The 24,430-nt window shown below is 34.5% G+C and overlaps 1 protein-coding gene across 12 annotated transcripts in view; it reads left to right on the top strand.

The window, feature by feature from the left end:
* The window catches only part of MYCBP2 (MYC binding protein 2), a 257,559-nt gene that overhangs the window by 44,483 nt on the left and 188,646 nt on the right, over positions 1–24,430 (top strand). For all 12 annotated transcript variants that reach the window (XM_034665322.1, XM_034665323.1, XM_034665327.1 and 9 more), the window contains exons 6-15: positions 7,085–7,327; positions 7,548–7,619; positions 9,044–9,140; positions 13,041–13,114; positions 13,249–13,387; positions 14,718–14,794; positions 15,676–15,880; positions 17,333–17,497; positions 20,165–20,323; positions 23,848–24,052. In XM_034665322.1, the coding sequence (XP_034521213.1) occupies positions 7,085–7,327; positions 7,548–7,619; positions 9,044–9,140; positions 13,041–13,114; positions 13,249–13,387; positions 14,718–14,794; positions 15,676–15,880; positions 17,333–17,497; positions 20,165–20,323; positions 23,848–24,052 (1,436 nt within the window). The remainder of the gene's footprint in view (positions 1–7,084; positions 7,328–7,547; positions 7,620–9,043; positions 9,141–13,040; positions 13,115–13,248; positions 13,388–14,717; positions 14,795–15,675; positions 15,881–17,332; positions 17,498–20,164; positions 20,324–23,847; positions 24,053–24,430) is intronic.

Raw genomic sequence — 24,430 nt, 5'->3', positions numbered from 1 at the left:
AAACAAATCAGAAGGATCAGAAAACCAAATTGAACTCCTGGAAATACAAAAAAAAGAATAATTACAATCTGAAATTTAAAGGATGAGTTAACCATTGGATATAAAAGAGGAAGAAATTATTCAGAATTCAGCACAGAAAGACAAAGAGGGAAGATATGGAAGACAAAATAAGAAACATGAACAGAGAATGAGGAAGTCTAATGCATCAATACAGTTTGAGTTTCACAAGGCAATAATGCATTTGTGGAGAGCAGTAGTTGAAATAATGGGTAAGGTTTTCCAAAATTGGTAAATGACGTAGAGTCCTTGGATTAAGGAAGTCTAGTTTAATCAGAATAAATTCTCTAGGTCCTGCCTCAATGTTGGTGAGAGAAAATCAAGAGAAGAGAAAAAGTAGGAAATCTGAGACTTCTTATTGTAGTACTGGGTTATCTTAAAACTTAAGTACCCTTTTAGAAAGCATGAGAGAAATAGAGTCATGTTGAAGAAACGTGTTAATTTCTGCTCCTCTCTAGTCTCTACTAAGGTTGTAATAAAGGAATTTTTTTCAAAGTATAAACTTTTAAGAATGGGACATATTTCTGAAAAATAGAAATTGGGGAAAGCTTAAATTTAAATTCCTTAAGAGGCTAATGCCCATTGAAAGTAAGTTGATTTTCACCTAAAACTCCAGATAGTATTTGGAATTGGAAATAATAGGTACCTGGAAAGTGGTGGTGAGGGCAAGAGCTAAAAATTGATTTGAAGTCTGTATAATAAAAAGTAGAGAACCCCAGAGCTGCTCTTAGCCAAGCAGCTGTCCTTCTGTCGTGCCCCAGAGAGATACATTTGCTGTCTAAAGAAACTGAGTCAGAGAGTCCAGGGGAAACCAGCCACAACTGAGAGTGGAATTAGGAGGTAGGCTGAAAATAGAGATTTAATGAAAGTCTTTGTATTGATAATGAAATTTCTTAACCCTCACTAAGTTTCCAGAACAGTGGCTATAAAACTTACAGCTTCTAGGAGAAAGACTGGCAGATTCTTCTTTGGAGAAAGAGTGAGAAAAGACCCACAAATTCAGACATTTGGAGGGGGGTCCTCCAATGAAGTGCTCAGTCTTAGTGTGATCATTTTGAGGTGAGGTCAAATCAGGTGATCTGCCAAATCCTGTCTATTCATACCAAGCTTCCTAACTTTTTTTTTTTTTTAGTAACTTACTCTTAAAACTAAGTGTACAACCAGATTATTTGTTTTTTTGGGTGTTGAGTTTGGTAAGTTCTTTATAGATTTTGAATACTAACCCTTTATCACATATGTCATTTGCAAATATCTTCTCTCATTCTGATGGTTGCCTTTTTGTTTTGTTGATTGTTTCCTTCCCTGTGCAGAAGCTTTTTGTCTTGGTGAAGTCCCAGTAGTTCATTTTTGCTTTTGTTTCCCTTGCTTCCAGAGACGTGTCTAGTAAGAAGTTGCTATGGCCGATGTCAAAGAGGTTGTTGCCTGTGTTCTCCTCTAGGATTTTGATGGTTTCCTGTCTCACATTTAGGTCTTTCCTCCACTTTGAATTTATTTTTGTGTATGGTGTAAGAAAGTGGTCCAGTTTCATTCTTCTGCATGTGGCTATCCAATTTTCCCACCACTATTTGTTGAAGTGACTGTCTTTTCTCCATTGGTTATTCTTTCTTGTTTTGTCACAGATTAGTTGACCATATAGTTGTGGGTCCATTTCTGGGTTTTCTGTTCTGTTCCATTGATCTATGTGTCCGTTCTGTGCCAGTACCATACTGTTGTGATGACTACAGCTTTGTGATACAGCTTTTTTTTTTTTTTCAGAAGTGAAGGACAATTTATTACTCAAAGAAGCAGCAGTAGCTAGAATATCAGCATTTTTTTGGCATATTATTTTTTATGGTTTTTTTAATAATAATTTTTTATTACGTTACTTACCATACGTACATCCTTAGTTTTTGATGTAGTGTTCCATGATTCATTATTTGCGTATAACACCCAGTGCTCCATGCAATATGTGCCCTCTTTAATACCCATCACCGGCGTATCCCAATCCCACACCCGCCTCCCTTCTGAAGCCCTCAGTTTGTTTCCCAGAGTCCATAGTCTCTCATGGTTCCATTCCCCCTTCTGTTGTAATACAGCTTGAAGTCTGGAATTGGGATGCCTCTGGCTCTGCTTTCCTTTTTCAAGATTGCTTTGACTATTTGGAGTCTTTTGGGGTTCCACACAAATTTTAGGATTATTCTAGTTCTGTGAAAAATGCTAGTGGGTATTTTGATAGGGATTGCATTAAATGTGTAGATTGCTTTGGACAGTATAGACATTTTAACAATATTTGTTGTTCCTATTCATGAGCATGAAATGTTTTCCATTTCCTTGTGTCCTCTTCAATTTCTTTCATGTGTTCTATAGTTTTCACAGTTCAGATCTTTTATCTCTTTGGTTAGGTTTATTCCTGGGTGTCTTATGGTTTTTGGTACAATTATAAATGGGACAGTTCTTTGATTTCTTTTTCTGCTGCTTCATTATTGCTGTATAGAAATACAACAGATTTCTGTACATTGATTTTGTATTCTGTGACTTGACTGACTTCATGTATCAGTTCTAGCAATTTTTTGGTGGTGTCTTTCAGGTTTTCTAAATAGTATCATGTCATCTGTGAATAGTGAAAGTTTGATTTCTTCCTTGCCGATTTGGATGCCTTTTATTTCTTTTTGTTGTCTGATTGCTGAGGCTAGGATTTTCAGTTCCATGTTAATAAGTACTGATGACAAGCGTGGATATCCCTCTCTTGTTCCTGACCGTAGAGGAAAAATCTCAGTTTTTCCCCACTGAGGATTATATTAGCTGTGAGTCTTTTATATGTGGCCTTTATGATGTTAAGGTATGTTCCATCTATCCCTACTTTGTTGAGGGTTTTTATCAAGAATGGGTGCTGTATTTTGTCATATGCTTTTTCTGCATCTATTGAAAGGATCATGTAGTTCTTATCCTTTCTTTTATTAATGTGGTGTATCACATTGATTGATTTGTGAATTTTTTTAAAAAAGATTTTATTTATTTATTCGACAGAGATAGAGACAGCCAGCTCGAGAGAGGGAACACAAGCAGGGGGAGTGGGAGAGGAAGAAGCAGGCTCATAACGGAGGAGCCTGATGTGAGGCTTGATCCCATAACGCCGGGATCACGCCCTGAGCCGAAGGCAGATGCTTAACCGCTGTGCCACCCAGGCGCCCCTGATTTGTGAATATTGAGCCACCTTTGTAGCACAGGAATAAATCCTACTTGATCGTGGTGAATGATTCTTTTAATGTACTGTTAGATTTGATTTGGTAGTATCTTGTTGAAAATTTTTGCATCCATATTCATTAGGATTGTTGGCCTGTAATTCTCCTATTTAATGAGGTCTTTGTCTGGTCTTGGAATCAAGGTAATGTTGGCCTCTTAGAATGAGTTTGCATCCAAAAAACAAATAATCCAATAAGAAATGAAGACATGAATAGACATTTTTCCAAAGAAGACATACAGATGGCTAACAGACACATGAAAAGATGCTCAACAGCACTCATCATCAGGGAAATACAAATCAAAACTGCAGTGAGAGACCACCTGACACTTGTCAGAATGGCTAAAATTAACAATACAGAAAATAACAGATGTCGGCAAGGATGCAGAAATAGGGGAACCATCGTACACTATTGGTGGGAGTGCAAGCTTGTGCAGCCACTCTGGAAAACAGTGTGGAGGTTTCTACAAAAGTTAAAAATAGAACTACCATACGACCCAGCAATTGTACTACTAGGTGATTACCCAAAGGATGCAGAAATACTGATTCAGAGGGGCACATGCACCCTGCTGTTTATAGCAGCATTATCAACAATAACCAAATTATGGAAAGAGCCCAAGTGTCCCTTGACCGATGAATGCATAAAGGTATGGTATATTACACATATAATACAGTGGAATATTACTCAGCCAACAAAAAGAATGAAATCCTGCCATTTGCAATGATGTGGATGGATCTAGAGAATATAATGCCAAGTGAAATAAGCCAGTCAAAGACAAATTTCATATAATTTTACTCGTGGAATTTAAGAAACAAAACAAATGAACATAGGGGAAAGAAACAGAGAGGCAAACTGTTAAATAGACTCTTAACTATAGAGAACAAACTGAGGGTTGCCCGAGGGGAGGTAGATGGGGCAGATGGGCTAAATGGGTGATGGGTATTAAGGAGGGCACTTGTGATGAGCACTGTTATCTGTAAGTGATGAATCACTAAATTCTCCTGAAACTAACATTACTCTATATGTTAACTAAATTTAAATAAAAACTTGGAATATTAATAAATAAATAAATAAATAAATAAATAAATAAATAAAATACAGCAGGAAAAAAAAGTGTACAACCAAGTATCACTAGGCTAACATGAAAAACAGATCCCCCAAATCAGTAATAATAATAAAAAATAATTCAGATGAAAAGAGCATAGGGAACAGAAAAAGCTCTAAGAAAACTGATTAATATTTTGATGAAGGATAAGAGAGGATTATTATTACTTTTTAAAGATTTTATTTATTTATTTGACAGAGATAGAGACACCCAGCGAGAGAGGGAACACAAGCAGGGGGAGTGGGAGAGGAAGAAGCAGGCTCCCAGCCGAGGAGCCTGATGTGGGGCTCTCCCAGAACGCCGGGATCACGCCCTGAGCCAAAGGCAGACGCTTAACGACTGAGCCACCCAGGCGCCCCACAGAGAGGATTATTTATATTAAACTTCATATTCTATTTTTTTTTTAACTCAGAGAACAGGAAAGAATTTTTATAAGTTAAGATAGCAGCGATAAAATCAGTAGAAGAGTTAGAAGATCAGGTTGAAGCAGTCTCCAGAAAATAGAAAAGAGAGAGAAAACAGGTGATATAAAATAAAATTGGAGGATTTAACAAGGAAATCCAATACCTAATAGGTGTTCAAGCAGAGAGAAGGAAATTAAAAATCCTATAAGGAAAATTCCTGTACCCTGAAGATACACATTTTCAGATTGACAGAACACACACTGAGTGCCCAACATTCATTATGAAAAGTCTCAGACCAAGATATAGCTTTGCAAATCTGAACACTGTTAATTAACAGATAATAAAGCTTCCAGAGAGTAAAGACAGATTATGTAACAAAGATCAAGCAGAATGGCATTGGACGACTTCTTAAAAGCAGCATAAAAAATAACAGAGCGTTCAAAGTTCTGAGAGAAAATGATGTTCACTACAAGTAGCTCAACTGACAGTCATGTTTGAGGGATGATGAAGATGCTTTGGAACATGCAAGATACGGAATAATTTTAAATTCTATGCCTCCCTCTTCCTTAGTCTAGATCAGAGCAGTGTTTCATGAGGGGAGTTGCCAAGCGGGAAAAGTAGAAATGATGTGTTTGTGACTTTATTGAGAGGAGCATGGGGAACACTTAGGAGCAGGTATAGAGGAAACTTAGCAAACACAAAATTAGGGCAATTGTTGACTTAACAAAAAAAAGAGAAAAATTACGCAAGAGGGAAATGTAATATGTTACACAGTTTGGTTCATGAACCGTGATTACACAGTCATAATAAATGATCTTTGAATACTAATGTAACCAGAAATTATTATATAGCTCAATTTTGAGGATTTGGGATGGGAAGAGGGGCATCATTATTCATAATAGACACCAACAGAGAAAGTATCTGAAACAAAAAAACAATGGAAGCTTTGGCATATTATATGGGAATGTGGATAGTGATTCTAGATAAAACAGCTATAAGTTTAATATAGCAGCTTCTAGGGAGAGAATTTGTAGTATTCAACCATGTATGTGTTGTATGTATAATTCTATTATATATATATTTGTACTATCTGTACATATAGTATAAATTATTTTGAGTGAGTCAGAGGCCTTAGAACCGGAAGGGGAGGAGAATGTATCTGTGAACAGTGGCTCACTTATCCCTGTGAAAGCTCTTCCCTGCACAAAATGCTGCCCAGTAGAAATATGATGTAGTCTACGTGTGTAAAGTTTTTATTAGCCACATTAAAAAGGTGAAATGAAACAGGCTTGGTTAATTATGTATTTTAATGATGTATTTCACTCAGTATATCCAAAAAATCACTTCAACATATTAAGGTTCTGTATTCTTGTTTTTATACTAAGTCTTCAAAATCCAGTGTGTATTTTGTATTTAGAGCACTAACCACATTTCAGGAGCTCAGTAGTCACATGTGGCTGACGGCTGCCATATTGGACAGTGCAGCTGTAGAACTGTGGCTGAGTGGTGCTCTGGGGTCTGACTGTGTTGTTAGATGTGGTAAAAGGGAGACAAAGGTGAGGAATGGAATTTCCTCTGCTGGCAGAATGCTGGTCCCATGCTGGTGACTGTTGATGACTCAGTTACAGTGCCAGGTTTACTTAGCAGGTCTTTGATAAAAATTGATGTCCATTGATAAGTGAAGGCTGAATGAATACACAGTTAACACAAATGAGTTTTCATATCATGGAATACTGTTGACATTGATGGGCATTAGTCATCAATGGAGAAGCAAGGTGGAAGAGAAACATTGGAAATTTTGTTTCATCTGTAGAAGCCGTACCTCACGTTTTCTTCTGCTTAAATTTGTGCTTTGTTATCAGGAAGTGTATTAATAATTATGCATATCATACGAAAGATATTTTGGCTTGTGTGTGTTCTAATCCAACATAATTTTATTTATATCCCCTGTTCATACTTTTTACTTAATCTAGTATGTTTCCATCCATGAACTTGAAATCATAGGCAGTACTGGTTATTGGGTGTTTTGGAAAAAGATGCATTGAATTAGTGTTTTCAGCCAAAAATGCAAGTTAATATTCTTTGAGTTTGATTTTTTTATCTGGGGCTGCTTGCGATTTGCTTCTTATAGATAAATTTCTAGTTAGTGGTTTTTACTGATGTGTAAAACCATGATCATTCTAAACAATTCATTTTCTCGTAAATGATGATGTATCACTGAAGTATCTCTGTTTTGTCTGTTTTGTGTTTGTGACATATGAAAATACGTAATTATTTGTTTCTTGTCTTTTAAATAGGTGCCAACAATACTGAATTCCCTACAGAGAAGTGTACAGGCAGTGTTGGTTGGAAAAATTCAAATTCAGGACTGGTTTAGCAACGGCATTAAGAAAGCAGCTTTAATGCACAAGTGGCCATTAAAAGAAATAACCGTTGATGAAGATGATCAATGTCTACTTCAGAATGATGGATTTTTTCTCTATCTGTTATGCAAGGATGGATTATACAAAATAGGCTCTGGATACAGTGGAACAGTTAGGGTAATGTGATTCCTTACAGTTCTTAATTATAGCAGAAGTGTGTCTGCCCTGAATTGTGTTTTGTTTTCAGCTTCATTTTTAGAGCACTGTTTAATTTTGATGTAATAATATTTCTTTGAAAGTCATGATGGAAACATAAGTACTAAATGTCATCCATTGTGTTTTCATTGATTATTAATTATGAAAGTGTTGATGGGCTAACTTTTTTGTTACTTTGCAGGGCCATATATATAATTCTACATCTCGCATCAGAAACAGAAAAGAAAAAAAGTCTTGGTTAGGGTATGCTCAGGTAAGGAAATATCCACAATAAACCAGACTTTCTTTCCTGTCTTTTGGAACATGTGGCTTGTACTTGTCTGATCAATAAATGTCACCTCTGCTTAAACAGATACACATCAGTGTCTTTTTAATAATATGGCTAATGACAATGATACAGTGTAATATAAAGAACATTGGCTGAGAATTCATAAGAGGTTTACTTTTAGTTCTGGCCCTTATCCTTACTAGCTGTGTGACTTTGGGCAACTCAGTTATCTTATTTGATCCTCTGTATAAAGCTATAAAATGGGTATAAAAATGCCTTCCATTGGAATTCTTGTTTAAGTGGATCTCTAGGTAAGAATCAGAGACCACCAATTACCATTAGCAAATATGAATTGGGAACGTATCTCAGTGACCTGAGTCCAAATTAGAGCTTCTTGCCACTAGACCCTTCGTTTTAAGTCTAAATCAGTACCTTCTGGGGAACAGTGTGTGGTCTGCCCAGTGAACATCTACCTTTATGGAGGATCATGCAGAGTATCACCAAAGAGAAAAGAGCTAGACCTGTGTTGCTTTCTCAATGCTGTGATCTCATCACCTGACTAACGTGGCCAAATAGATGTCAGAAATCAGATACCTTACTGCACCTCCCATGTAGAGAAGCAGGTGAAGGATGAACAGAGGGCCAGAGGGTTTATTTCCATACTGTCCCTTCCTGAGAGGTAAAGTCCAAGCTCCCTTGTGGAAGGATATAGAATAAAGATATCGCTGTATACCTGTATTGCCCAGCTCCACAGCTTATTGTTATCATCAAATGATAAAAGATATTTGAAAGCATTTTGAAAATTAAATTATTGCTGTTATATGAAAAATAATTCTGCTATATCAACTGGGGATATTTTGAAATTAAATTTTAAATGTCAAATTAATTACTCAGTGATTGTCTCTTAAAATTTAACCTGGTTCAAAATATCTCATCAAATTTTTATTTGCCACTATAGTATTTTATATAAGAAAAAAAGACATGGAGATATGTCATTGGCTAATCAGTCCATCTAAAACCACTACCCTATTCATTTCTAAATATTAACCAAAATATTTTAGCTATTTTTCCTTAAAATATTTGTTAAAGTAATGTGGTCGTTTCTCTTTACCTGGCAAGTGATAAAATGATTTGAACAAAATGTCAGTCTTTCCTGGGTGGTGTATCTAATGTATGTATCTGAGAATGTAATAGGTTAAATTGATACCCAGTAGTGTACAGTTCCTCCTCTTACTAAAGCACACCCATATTCTTATATTTTTAATATTAAGTCTGTTTTAGACATCAATACTGATGTACTACCATACTTCGAGAAACTATACAGACCTGTATGACTACTTTTTCTGCTAAGTAGCTAATGCAAAAATATTTTAACACATAACAAAGCAAATTTTTTTTTTTGTTTTCAGGGTTATTTATTGTATAGAGATGTGAATAACCACAGCATGACAGCCATAAGAATAAGCCCTGAAACACTGGAACAAGATGGTACAGTAATGTTACCAGGTATGTTATTCAACTAGTCATTTGTTTTCTTCACAGATGATTTTAAGAGATGTGCATGTTAGACCACTTGGACATAAAAAAAGTGATTAGCCAGGAATAGTGCTTGCTTACAAATAGGCTGAAAAAAATTTTGACATACAAAACATTTTATAGTGTAATATAAAGTTAATGCATGTGAGGAAGACAGACATCAGCAATATAGTATAAAGTGTTTTAATATTTGTTTTCATATCACTGACCATCTACAGCCTGATCCCCTAGCCTCACCCACCAAGATAGTTTCAGCTGCTGAATTAGGGGGGGTGAGATTACTTTGCTGCTCCTAATAAAAGGTTGACTCTGACTCTCATACAGCTTGGTATGAGGAACCCTCTTAATTTTTATTTTTACTTGAACAACAGTGCAGTCTGTTAAAGATTTTCAGACACAGATTTTAAGTGGATCAGGAATTTTTTAAATTTTTTAAATTTAAGTTTGTGCTTTTTAATACTACTCTGGTAAGGCACTTTACAATTCATTTTGCTTTAATTTAGAGGTTGCACATATGTATTTATCACTTAAATCACTGTATTACTTAAATCATTGTCTAAATTCTGGGGCAGTGGAATATACATTATGCCAGTGCATAATACCTTATCCATTGCAAGGTCTTTGAATTTGCATACCTTTAATGTAAAATGAAGGCGTTTGCTTATATTAAAATCTTAAATGTTTAATGTGTCTATCAATAATTTCATGGAAAGCAGCAATATTACTTCTAAGCATTTGACCATCTGAAAATGATTGAGAACTACTTCTGAAGACTACATTGGGAAGGATAATTGCTCCCAAGTTGCTTGTTAATTTTTAAAATACTCTTATAACTTCATCAAACATTTATTTGAACATTGCTATGCATATATATATATATCTAAATTAGTGTACATGACACCATGTTAAGGTAAATGCCACATTTCATGTGTGTTTCACAAAAAAAGCTACTTTGGAAAACAACTTATTAAAGCCATTTTGTAAATAACTGTTTTCAGATATACCTACAGGTTTTGGGGTTTTTTTGTTGTTTTTGTTTTTTTTTTTTTATCACCACAAGTCCTAGACCAACCGTGTCTCTGGTGATAATGGTGATGATAATTTTAAAATAATTACATGCATCCTCGTATGTGTGTATATATATGTATATACACACACACATATATACTTATATTAAAAATAATCACATTTATTGTATATCATATAAGCAAAAAAAAATCAAAGGTAATTGTAACCCCACTTCCCATATATAAACACTGTTAGCATATTGGTAAACATCCTGTCTTTTTTCTATGCATGAATGGGCAGTGTTGTAAAAAAGAGGTCATATGCTACCTAATGCTTTTTTAATCTATCCCTTTCACTTAATATTCTGAATATATTTCCAGACCATTAAATAGTCTTTCACAATATCATTTTAATGTTACAAAATATATTTCATTAATATATTGGAATGGAAGTTCCTTTCAATTTTTTACCATATAAATTACACTGTAATGAGCATCCCTGTCACTCTTTGTGCATGTTATTTTAGAATAACGTCCTGGAAGAAAAATTCTTAAATACACTACCCTCCCCCAACAGATGAATTTACTTCTGAGAAATGCTGATCAATTAATAAAGATTGTGACTGAGAAGATCATTTGAAAATGGCCTACCTATAGCTGTTTTATGTATTCCAACGTGATAAAGTATGACTTGCTAATGTTTTTGTTCAGTTTAAATCGCTCTACATCATTTAACATATGAAATGCAACTTTTAACAGTACAAGTGTGGCTTTCTGTGTTTCATAAATATGCACCATATTCAAGGTGAAGAATGAACCAAACTTTGGGAGGACAGTCCTGTGCCGTTGTGTCTTCCTATCTGGCAGATGTTGCTTGACATTTTCCTGAAGATGCTGTCTTATAACATTACGTGCTGGATAAAGAAAGGATAAGGAGAAGATCTTTTTGAAATCACGCAGCAGGAAGACCTGCCCTCAAGCCTGAGGAAGCCTATCATCATTTTTCCATTTCTTTGACCTGGACTGCAGTTTCTTCAGTAGCACTTTTTTCCCCCTAGCTAGGGGCAACTCAGTAGTTTTCACATCCAGAAGAAGCAGAAATAAATTGTCAGGTTCATAGATGATAATGAATATGCCATATTTAAAATTGATATAAATCTGGTAATTCCATGAGCTTCGTGTTCTAACCTTAGATTCTAACTTATAAGTTATTTTCAACCTAGTATTAATGAACTTAGAACACTTTTTTTCTGTTGTCATTTTAACCTTTATAAGTTGGCATATCTTTTATATCGTACCCTTATGTCATTTACTCTCCGTGTCTGGTGACAGATTGCCTCAGATCATAAGAATTTTTGCCAATCTTCTTGCGCCGCTTCGCTCCTCACCCCTGCATTTATCTGAAATTATAATGAGTTTTTCTTCTTTGCTTTTTAGTTTAAAATCTTACTGCTTAGAGCTTGAGAAGCATCTTTCTTGCGCCTCTTTGTATTCTGTACAGTGGACTAGGAACTCTTTCTTTCGATTTCTCCTCTCTTTGATTACCAAGTCTCTTGGGCTACCAGTGGGCCTTGTCTCCCAGTTTCTATTTCCAGTTTGTGATCACTGAATTCTCTATTTGGTAAGGGTCTGCCTGTGTTTTGCATATTTATACTAAGGAAGTATGCTAGTATGAAGCTCCTGGGCAAAGATATGGAGTAATCCAGCTTATTTGGGTGGGCTCCATTACTACATTCCAAAACCAGAATTTCTTTTTTGTTGATTCAGGTGCAAATAGAAATGAAATATTTTTTTGTATTGTAATTAACGGAGAGATTCATCCTAGTTCTCTGCAGTTATTTTGGGAAGTGTGTGTGCTCTTATACTTGCTTGCTGAACATTTGTTTTTCCAAAAGAATACAGTTTATACCTAGATGTTGATTTTGCTTGTAGTTTCATGTTATTTAGTAGCAATCACTAACACATGTCCCAGTGGTCCTTCTGTAATACTGGTATCCCTTGTTACAATGGCACTTGTGCATTATTTTGATCAGAGTATACTTGCACTCTTCCACAGAGATACATACAGTATTGACAAAACGCATTATTCCAGCCAAAATATGTGAGTGCTTTCAGACAAAGGAAATACATAAGCTTAGATGTGTTTGTTCTGTGAAGCAGATGACCATTTAATTAGCATGCTATGGGGCTCTTGGCTGGCTTGGTCAGTAGAGCATGTGACTGTTGATATTGGGGTCATAAGTTTCAAGCCCCATGTTGGGCATTGAGCTTACTTAAAACACACGTGCACACACACACAAATGTATAGCATGCCAAACGCTAAAAATGCTGGGAATAACTATTAAACTTCTAAGCAGAAACTGTACAACCAGTTCTGTTTAATAAAGCAAGGGATATCCGTAGTTGGATACCATAGACCTCAAATGCAGAAGCTTTTAGGTCTATCTGTATTTTTCTGTGACACTAATGACTGTGATGTTATGTCTGAGGGTAGAGTGTTGCCTACATTGCATGTGATTGTATTGAAATGATTATAACCAACATTATAGTTTGTTCATCATGGTGCATGTTTATTATCGGACTACATCTAATACTAATTCGTTTTGAAATTAGGTGGGCTTTCAGGTCCTTGATTATGGAAGATTTATAAGTGTAAGCACAAAATGTAATAAGTAATAATAGTTGAATTATTTAATTTATGCTAATTTCTAATTCTTTATTAAAAAGCACAGTATCCCTTTAAGTTTAAGTTTATCCTTATTGCGTGGAGAACTCTCATTCTGACTTCAACAGAGGAGTAAAGTCATTTTGTGAGCTGTTTATTTATATTGTAATATAATCATTTTTTCTTCTTTTTGTACAGATTGCCACACCGAAGGTCAAAATATTTTATTCACTGATGGAGAATATATTAATCAGATAGCTGCTTCAAGAGATGTAAGTACTCTGAATCATGAATAGCTGTGAATGGAATCCCTTTTTCATAAATTATTTGATCTTACTTAGACAATAGAAAGCCTTGAAAGACCAACTTATACAACATATTACTCTGAATGTTTTCTTTCTTTTAGGATGGCTTTGTTGTCAGAATATTTGCCACAAGCACTGAGCCTGTGCTACAACAAGAATTACAACTTAAATTGGCCAGAAAATGTTTACATGCCTGTGGTATCTCACTGTTTGACCTGGAAAAGGACTTGCATATTATAAGTAAGATCGCCAAATAAGCCTTTCTCCCGTATTTAAAATTTCAGATTCTTTATTCTTTGGAAAACTAATATTGTGTTTTGAGCAGTAGTATTTTGGTGGTTACTTTGCTGTTATTATATAGCAACTTATGAATTAATATGTATAAGTGGCTAGAAAATAAGACCTTTAAATCGTGTGCTATATGAACACCATTTTAAGGAAGTGACTAATAATTTTCCATTTTCATTTTGAATAGAGCAAATGAAAATAAACTTAATCTGATAAGAATTACAGAGAGCATTTAAGGACATCAGTAATTTTTATGTTCAGTTATTTAAGATTTTGAAAACTTGTAAATATTACTACATTAATAAGCATAGTTCTCTCATTGAAACCTTTGATTGTTATTTGAACAGATTTTCAGCATAGCCATAGAGTGATCTCATAGATTGTGAAAATGGTAATTGGCCTAACAAACTGATTAATAATCTTTCATTTGGATATAGAAATAGAGACAAGCACAGAGTGTTTCTCAGTCTTAGTATATGTACTCTCGCAGTGTCATAGTAGTAATTAGGATCCTTAGTTCCCATGAGGCTCTCAATTTTGGTTTGTCATGCTATTCCAGGTTTAATAGTGCCATTTTTAACTTGTGGGGTTCTTTGGAAGACCCACTTTTTTTTTTAATGTTTTTTTATTATATTATGTTAGTCACCATACAGTACATCCCCGGTTTCCGATGTAAAGTTCGATGATTCATTAGTTGCGTATAACACCCAGTGCACCATGCAATACGTGCCCTCCTTACTACCCATCACCGGTCTATCCCATTCCCCTGCCCCCCTCCCCTCTGAGGCCCTCAGTTTGTTTCTCATAGTCCATAGTCTCTCATGCTTCATTCCCCCTCTGATTACCCCCCCTTTCTTTATCCCTTTCTTCCCCTACCGATCTTCCTAGTTCTTCTGTTCCATAGATGAGAGAAATCATATGATAATTAAGACCCACTTTTTTGACTGTTATCTCATTAAATTTAATAAACTTGACATGAGTGGTTTACTTTGCATATTTTATTTATGTAGTGTTTTTGTAATTCTTTTATTCTATTGTTAATTTTTTTCTTTGAAAGTCAGGCACATGACATTTTGTCATCCTGGTTTTTTTTAATTGAAGTATAATTGACACACAATGTTATATTAGTTTCAGGTGTGCAACATAGTGATTCAACAAGTATTGTTATCCTTGTTTTTGAATGGTATAAATGGGTTGACTTTTTAATCACTCAAAATAGTATAAAATTATGATTTACATTATATTAAAAATATAGTAGTATTTATTAGTCTTGTATTATCAGGTACAGGATTTGATGAGGAGTCAGCAATTCTTGGTGCAGGACGAGAGTTTGCACTAATGAAAACAGCAAGTGGAAAGGTAAATTACTCTTCAGGATCAAAAATGAACATTCTCTGCTTTATGAGATAGTCAATTGGTATAATCAGTTGATTAATTTACATAATTCACGTGTTTAAACATAATATTTAAAGTTTTAATTTTAAATTGTTATTTTAATATGGTGAAATTTTATTCATGTTGAAGTAGTTTAAAAGCAAATTGTGACATATTAGAGTGTAAAACTATAAAATTTATAAAATGTTACATTTTTACGAATGTTTAGTTATGGTGCTCTTTATAATTTTTTGAGTTGGAATGAATCCACATTTTGAGTTCGTTTTGATGAACACATTTATTGCAAATTTCTGTAAATGTGCAGCAATATGGAGACTACAAGTTGGGGGAAGTAGGAACAGGTATAATTAAGTCACAGATTGTAGAGGTCAGTCTATAGAGATAGAAGTTTTTTTATCTAATGGGTGTAAGGTTAAAGTAAGGTAATTAAAAGAATTTTGAAAATTAAAATTACTAGGCAATTATGGTATATTTGTATGTAGGGTTTTTTACATTGGGAAAAAAAGTTGAAACTTTTATCAAGTTCCTACTGTTGTGAGATTAGAGTATATTTGTGAAGTATATTTATTTGTGTATATTCAGGAGACTTGAAAGATTATAGACATCCTGAGGAGATACAAAAAAACTATTAAAAACTGGATCTTTGGGAAAAATATGTATATTTCTCTCCTGCTGACCTCACAGAAGTTGAATAGTATAGAAACAGTTTGGTTTCAGGTTATTTTTGTTTCTCAGTAGGATATGGAAGTTTTTTTTTTCTCATGTGAAACATGGTACACTACTCCAAAAGACACTATAATTCTCTTTGTCTCTCTCTCTCTCTTTTTTTTCTATGTATATACAAGATATATTATACTGGCAAGTACCAGAGTCTTGGAATCAAGCAAGGTGGTCCTTCAGCAGGAAAATGGGTTGAGCTACCAATTACAAAATCTCCAAAGATTGTACACTTTTCAGTGGGACACGATGGCTCTCATGCCCTTTTAGTTGCAGAAGATGGAAGCATATTCTTTACAGGATCTGCTAGTAAAGGAGAAGATGGAGAGTCAAGTAAGTTGACTGATCAACTGGACATTCAGTAAAAATATTGTGGAATTTATTAACATGAGGTATATCAATTTCAGTAGCACTAACCTCACCAAATTAATAGAGGATTTTACATTGGGGCATCATCAACCGATTATGTGGTGGTGTACTATTCGTTAAAGAATTTTAAGTGCTGATTTGGTTCTAGAGTTCATCTTCATGAATGAAAAAATTGATGATGCTTTATGGATAACACTGCTATTCATCTGTTTTGTTCATTGGTGTTATTTAAAAAAAATTTATTACAATATGTTATTTTAGGTAACCCAAAATTTTATAAGGAATATAGATTTCAGAATGTAGTAAACCTTATGTAACCTGTGTGATGGTGTTCCTTATGGGTCACTATTCTTTTTATTATTTTTCTGTAATGAAATCATTCCTAAGTAGGGAAAACATAAACAATTTTGTTTGTCTCTGATCTTTCCTATACTTTTCGTTCAGTTTTTCTCAAAGTGTCATTTTTCTCTTTTTATAACTTCTCATATACTTCATATGTTTTAGCACAGTGGAGTGGCATCTTCTGAGGATTAGGTTTGAAGTCAACATCTAATGTTAAAATGTGTGTAAATAAAAGTTACCTGGAAAAAAATCCCCATAAAGTGTATTGTCATATTGGAGAAATTTCAGCACTGCCAGCTTTTCCTTCAAGCATTTGGAGGACATTGTTCTTTCTTTGAGCACCAGATAGTGTAGTTACCATACACATGTATATGGATCATGTTATATGAAGAAATATAATAGTATTTTTAAGTCCCAGAATTGTGCCCAGCACATACGTTTTTATTCTGAAAGGCATCAAGAACTGGGATTGACTGAAGGAAGAGAAGATTGATATATCCCATCTTTTGCTCATTTCAGGGATTAAGTTTTTGAGAGCAGAGGCTGCTTGGATCATCACCCACATTTAAATTTATTTGCTCTTTCTCCGTATATATATTTCCACTTCTTACACAATTTCATTGACTGGGTGTAGCTGCTAAATGTATGTTCAATGGACGAGGAACTGATACCACTTTCTAAGATCTAGCATAAGAATACATATGAGATGGAGTTTGAGAGAAAATCATATATATGATAATGGAATGGTATTAATAATGTAGATAGCAAATCTAGAGATTGGGCTCCCCAGAAGCCAGAAGTTTGGTAGAAAATTGGTGTTTCTCATTGGAAATTTCAGTGTGTAACAAAGAAAAGGGTCTGACAGTGATAGCCTAAGTCTTAATTAACCAGATGAGGCTTACAGGTTGACTCATTTTAATTGACATGTTAGGATGCCCAGGCCTTTGTGGAAATAAATTAATAAAGTGTATCATAAATGCATATATTTTTTCCTTGGGCTTTTTATACAAACCATTATTTTTATTTATACATAGATGCCTTAATTTTATTTTTTGTGTGTGTTGTTTTTTTAAGCTAAGAGCAGACGGCAATCAAAACCCTATAAACCTAAAAAGATAATTAAGATGGAAGGAAAGATTGTGGTGTATACAGCCTGCAATAACGGAAGTAGTTCTGTTATTTCTAAAGATGGAGAGCTATACATGTTTGGGAAAGATGCCATTTACTCTGACAGTTCAAGTAAGTTCAACTTAAACACATTTCACTTATGCAAAGAAAGTCCAGTACTAGACATTATATATTGGAAAGCTAGGTGTAGAAAATTAACAGTTGTAGCATGCTTTCTCTAGATTTTTCACGTTTCTTTCCAAATACAACATTTTGTGGTTCCTTTCTGTCTTATTGCTGGGAACAGTGTCTAGTTTCATGCAGAGCTAATCACAGAGCTTGGCTAGTGCAACTCTACCTTAGCTGTTACTTGTCTGGAAAGTATCCCTAGACTCATTCAGATGCTCATGTGACATGTTCTTGGTGGTACCCTTGGGAAATAATTTTCATAGCATAGCTGATTTATAATTGATGAATTATCCATCTCCCCCATTAGGTAGTTAGGAAGGGACTCTCTCTCTTATTTACTATTGTATCCCCAGTTCCCAATATGGTCTTATACATGGTAGGGTCATGAGAATTCCTTGTTAAGTGACTCAGTGAATGATAAACCAAAAGTGTAATGAGTGGAATGTGGGATAGGACTAGCCACATAAAGAGGTTTATATGTATAAGCTCTAATCTCAAAAACTTGTTGTATTTGATTACTAGATTTTCTTTCTAGCGCTTAGGAAATGAATATGATTGTAAAACCCACTTGGTAGGATTTTATATTTGGTAAATACGTAAAGCCTATGAATTTCTTTGTGAAAAGGAAAACAGTTAATGAAATTTCTGGTTGGAAGTTTAAGTGATTGTCTCATTGCTGGGGAAATGACATATGTTGTACATTTCCAGTAGTTATTAAGTTGAACTGTACTCAGGTGATATGTGAATTGGCTTAATGTGGCAATATTTAGATCCTCAGTTGGCCTCAACTGTCAGTCAAAATTTGGGAGTGGGCTCATGTATAGTTTAAAAATAATGTTCAGGGGCGCCTGGGTGGCACAGCGGTTAAGCGTCTGCCTTTGGCTCAGGGCGTGATCCCGGCGTTCTGGGATCAAGCCCCACATCAGGCTCCTCTGCTATGAACCTGCTTCTTCCTCTCCCACTCCCCCTGCTTGTGTTCCCTCTCTCGCAGGCTGTCTCTCTCTGTCAAATAAATAAATAAAATCTTTTAAAAAAAATAATGTTCAATATAGCTATTGCTTGCTAAGATTGTGGTAGCTAGCAGTGAAGAAAACTTGTGCATTTATTCAATGTATATTTATTGAGAACTGATAGTGTGTCACAGCTTGGTGGACCAGGCAGACATGGTCCCTCTCTTTTTGAGGATCTGAGAGATAATTGGGCATTTTAAAGTTTAAATATTAGAGAGGTGTGGTTTAATGGTTATGGATATAGACCCAGATCTTGGCACTGCCCCTTTTTAGTTGGCTATTAACTGGATTTAATTCCTTAACTTTTCAGAGATTACTTTCCTTTTTTTTTCCATCTTCAAAAGGGAGCTAATGACAGTACCTGCTTCATATGGTTGTTATAAGATTATAGGAGATAATGCTTACGAAATGCTTATTAGCACAGAGCCTGACACATGTAAGGGCCCAAGACATGTCAGCTAGTACTGTTAATAATAATAAATGATATTGCTAAATACACATAACTTTTTAAGTATGCCAAATACTAAAACTGGGGTTTTTTAAGCTAAAAAGACCTAAGTAATATAGGGTGGAAGAAAAGGTCACCTTAGGAAAATGATATCTGAGAAAATAATGTGAAATGGTTTTCCCAAAGTGTGATACAAGAATCATATTATTTGTAATTTAAATAAAACAAACACTTCAGTTTTTTTTAATTTTTAAGAAGTCTTTATTTTAGTATATATTAGAAATACTCAACAATCTTTTATTTTTACTGTTGTTACTACTTGATAAGGTTAAAAATGCTTCTTTCAATTTAAAATTGATGCAAAAATATTAAGATTATATGGGTGGCACTTAGATATGGCAAATATAATGAAAGTAATATAAATATAATGGCAAATATAATGAAAGTAATATGTAAATAAATGAGGTTTAGGAACTGGCTAAACTAGTTAGCTGTCGGATTGTGGAAGAAAGCACGGTAGGTTAAAAAGGGTTGAAAAATGCTGCTTTGGAACATCTCATGGGTTTCCTCAGAAATAATGTGATTTCAGTATGCTCCAGCAAGTGTTTTATTGTGTTTTTCAATCCTTTTTATTTTTTTTATTTTAATTAACATATAGTGTATTATTAGTGTCAGAGGTAGAGTTCAGTGATTCATCAGTCTTGTATAATACCCAGTGCTCATTACATCAGATGCCCCTCTTCATTCCTTTTTAAGGCAAGTCAGAGCAGGTAAAGCACATGATTTATAGGCTCCTTTGTGTGCTTGGGCCAGGAAAGTTTGAGAACTAGTGACCCTTCTGAGAATTGTTGAGCGTGTTGACATTTAAAGCAAACGTTTAGGAGAAGCAGGCTTGAGCCATGGCCACAGTAAAAATTTGTCCCAAGTCTGGATGATAATGTTTTAAGATTTTGGAACTTCATTACAGACTTACAAAATTAATTTACTGATACCCTGCAGTCTTTTGGCCACTTATTTCTCATTTGGGTGGGTTATTTTATCCCAGAAATAAAAAGTTCTGCACTGAGGTAGTCCTTCTACAATACTGATGATTTATGAGACTCAGAAAGGTTTTATTGTTGTTCCTCACCAAATTTTATCTTTCATATATAGGTTTGGTAACAGATTTGAAGGGCCATTTTGTAACTCAGGTAGCTATGGGCAAAGCTCATACTTGTGTTTTAATGAAGAATGGAGAAGTTTGGACATTTGGTGTGAATAATAAAGGACAGTGTGGACGAGACACTGGTGCCATGAACCAGGGGGGGAAAGGTAGGTGTTGGACATGTGGATATTAAATTTTGTGTTATCTTTTCATTAAGTTTTTTTGAACAACATGGGGACGAATCTTACTCTTTTCAAAACAAGTGGCTCTTTAATTTTATACTTATAAAATAGGGAAACCACTGAATTTCTTATTTATTTGACATTATATCACTGAAACAATTGAATATACTTTAGACTTTTAATTTTTGAGCAAATGAACTTGAGTGTATTTCTTTTTTTTCTTTCAAAGTTTATTTATTTAAGTAATCTCTATACCCAGCATGGAGCTTGAACTCATGACCCCAAGATCTAGAGTCACATGCTCTTCGACTGAGCCAACCATACACCCTAATATTTTAAAATTTCATAGGAAATATAATAACACTGCTTTGATTTAGCACTTTGACTACATTATTCTAGAAAAGTGCATTTTTCAAACTCCTAGTTATTAGTTTCTTTTATACCACATGTTTTTGGTTTTAACCATTTTTGGCAGCAGCCTATCTGGGAGATGTTATCTTCCTGTTTAATAGCACACGCTACCTGTAAATTAATCAGTTCCTGACAACTAAAAATGATTCTTAAGAATACTTGGCCCTTTACCAAGGGCTAAATTATAGATGCACCTTACTCACCATATACTTTGCCCTAATACTCAGGCTATTGACAGAAAGAGGGGTTTATCCTTTGTCTTGTTTGTGGGGTTTTTTGTTTTGGTTTTGTTCACTTCATTCGTGCTCTCAATTTTTACTTCTGCTATTATTGCTGTCCTATACCCTTCATTCCAATTGCTGGTTTTCTGTTTTTAATTTTGTGTGGGCTAGAGAATAGGAAATAGATATTACTAGAATTAGGCATTGAACTGTGTTAAAAGTACAGAAGAGTTTTGGGGCTCCTGGGTAGCTCAGCCAGTTAAACATCCGACTCTTAATTTTGGCTCAGGTCATGATCTCAGGGTTGTGAGATCCCCACTCAGTGGGGAGTCTGCTTGAGATTCTCTGTCCCTCTCCTTCTGCCCTTCCCCTGTTTGCATGCACTCTCTCTCTCTCAATAAATAAATAAAATCTTTTTAAAAAAGGTACAAAAGAGTTTGAGGATTAATATTGGTATAAATTAACAAAAACAAGTTTAGCTCTTGAGACCTTGATGTCAGACTCATCTGGATATCAAGAGCCCACTATTTTGTTTTTAGTATCTTATTTATATGTGCATGTACTTAAAATACTTCAGTTTTTAAAAGAGCAAGTCTGTTAGAGCACATTGATGTTAAAAAAGAGAGAAGAACAAAAGAAAGAAAAGAAATGGATTACTCCAAAATGGAAACATTTTTTCTTCTTGCTATACTGCTGAACTATTGTTTTGGATAATGCCTACTAGGCAAAAAGGAGAGAAGCTGTTTAGTTTTCTATATATAATATAAATACATTTATAGGTTATGTTTTATAAAAGTTTTGAACTGAACAGAATTGTTTCCCTATTATTCTAAAACTTGTGAAAATTTGTCATACGTTTACACCTATGCTCTAGATTATTACTGTAAATTTTGTAATAACCAAAATAAAATTGTTAAAAAATTGTTTTACTTTAAAGACCACACATCCTCTGCTAGTAAGTAATGAATTAGGAAGCAGACTAGTAGTGTAAGACATAAAATGAATACAGATTATAGAGTCATAAAGAACATAAAGGGTTTTTTTTTAATTTTAAAGTTTAGGAAAACAGGAAAAGTACAGAAAATAAGATTATAATATGAAAAAATTGTGTATCACATGCCTTATTTTTCAGTAAAAAAAAATTGTGGATAAGGTGCAAGTGTCCTGTATTCTCCTTCCAAGGCTTATTATTTATACTCCCTCTCTCTCCAAAACCAACTACAATCATGACTTTGATTCTCAATCATGTTTCTGTATTTTTTTTACTTGTTCTTATATATTTTATATGTAAGCTATGTTATATACTCATATTTTATACATAAAAATAAGATACTTTTATAAGTGCTAATCTGTATTTTTCCGCAAATTAGGTTTTTTGTTGTCTCACCATTGTGCTTGAAGTATCTCCATGTTAGTTCATATAAATCTAAATGATTCATGTTAACTGCTGTGTAAAGAAAACCATACCACTAACATACCACCATTTATCCATTTTCCCGCTGATAGAGGAGTTTATTTCCAGTTTTTCACTCATCAATCTCAAAACCTCCTTTATCCATGTTTCCTGGTAAACATGTGTGAGACTTTCTCCAGTATAATTTCTGATGTTGTAGATTTTAGCTTTGCTAGGTTTTTCTTAGAAGAGGTTGTATCTTTGATTTTCCACATCAGTCTAGGAGGTAGTATCAATACTCAGATTTTTGTCAGTTTAATGGTTACGACATTGTAGTTCATTATGATTTTTTATTTGTCATATTGAAGTAAAACATACATGTGGCCAAATACACATAGCATAAGTGTAGATCTTGGCAAATTTTCACAAGCTGAACACATTCCTATAATCAGCACCTTGATCAAGAAATAGTATATTATCAGCACCCCAGGAAGCCCCCTTTATGTTCCTCTCCAGGTACTACCTACCTCTCTAGTTAACACCATAAATTAGTTTTACATATTTTTGTACTTTATATTTTTGGAGTTATGTCACATGAACTCTTTTATGTCTAGTTTCTTTTCACTCAACTTTATGTTTATGAAATGCATTTATATTGTTACAAGTATTTATAGATTATTCATTCTCATTGTTGTATAGTAATCAGTTGTGTGAATATATCACAGTTTTGGAATTTTTCAAGTATTATGGACATTTGGGTGGTTTCTAGTTTTGGTTATTATAAGTAGAGTTGCTGTGAATATTTCTGGTGAATGTTGGTGAAAATTTGTATGCTTTTCTTTTGGGCATATAACTAGGAGTAGAATGGCTGGGTCCCCTCATCTTTCTTTTAATTTTCATTTCTTGGCTATTAGTAGTATGTTAGACCATCTCTTCAGACTTCTCAGTTTTCTTGCCTTCATATTGATTTGTAGGAATTTTTGATATATTATGTTGTATGTGTTACACATATCTTTGACTAACTGACTTATCCTTTACATTTACTTATGGTTTCATTTGTGTATATAATTTCTAAATTTTGGTGATAATTTTTATTATTTTTCCTTATAAATTTTTGCCTATTGCTAGTAGTGGGAGGATGTTCTAGAGAGGAGGGACTCATGGCTTAGAGCATGGTTGGGAGACATTTTATGGTCTGTTGAATGACAGTGAGGATAGAAATGAGGGACTAAAATCAACAAAAGTTAAAAGTATCTTGGCAGAAAGTAACAGCTAAGAGGTGTTCCTGCCTTCCCTCTTTTTGCAGAAAGGAAATGAGGAGAGCATTTATTTGTGGTTCCTAAATTAAATTTAATTTTTGTTGCTCTTATATTTTAGCATTCCTTTGTATATTCACTTGGATTAGTATATGTTATATAATTTTACCAGTTTTTTTAGAAATGGGAATAATCTACATCAAAGTTATAAATTGATCTGTCAAATAGGGTTTGGAGTTGAAAATATGGCAACAGCAATGGATGAAGACCTGGAAGAAGAACTAGATGAAAAAGATGAGAAGTCCATGATGTGCCCTCCAGGCATGCATAAATGGAAGCTGGAACAGTGCATGGTGTGTACTGTCTGTGGAGACTGCACAGGTTATGGAGCCAGTTGTGTCAGTAGTGGGCGTCCAGACAGAGTCCCTGGAGGGTAAGAAAATGATTAATACTGAAGACATAAAATATTGGTAGAAAATGCACACAACACATTTCTTTTCAAAATTATTCCAGAGTGTGTTCTAATTTGTTGTTTCTTGAGGGCATATTGGCATATACGTGTAATTCTAATAATTGTTTTCTGTACATTAATTTCTAATTTAGGTCAGTTTTATTTAAGTAGTTTTTCTTTCATTTGATTCATTTAAACCGTTATTTAAAAATAAGTCATAGGGACTCCTGGGTGGTTCAGTCAGTTAAGTGTCTGCCTTCGGCTCAAGTCATGATCCCAGGGTCCTGGGATTGAGCCCCATGCCTGGCTCCCTGCTCAGCAGGGAGTCTGCTTCTTCCTCCTGCTTATAATCTGTCTCTC

This window comes from Ailuropoda melanoleuca, chromosome 7 (assembly GCF_002007445.2).
Source record: "Ailuropoda melanoleuca isolate Jingjing chromosome 7, ASM200744v2, whole genome shotgun sequence".
NCBI lineage: Eukaryota > Metazoa > Chordata > Mammalia > Carnivora > Ursidae > Ailuropoda > Ailuropoda melanoleuca.
This window is presented reverse-complemented; position numbering and strand designations above follow the sequence as displayed.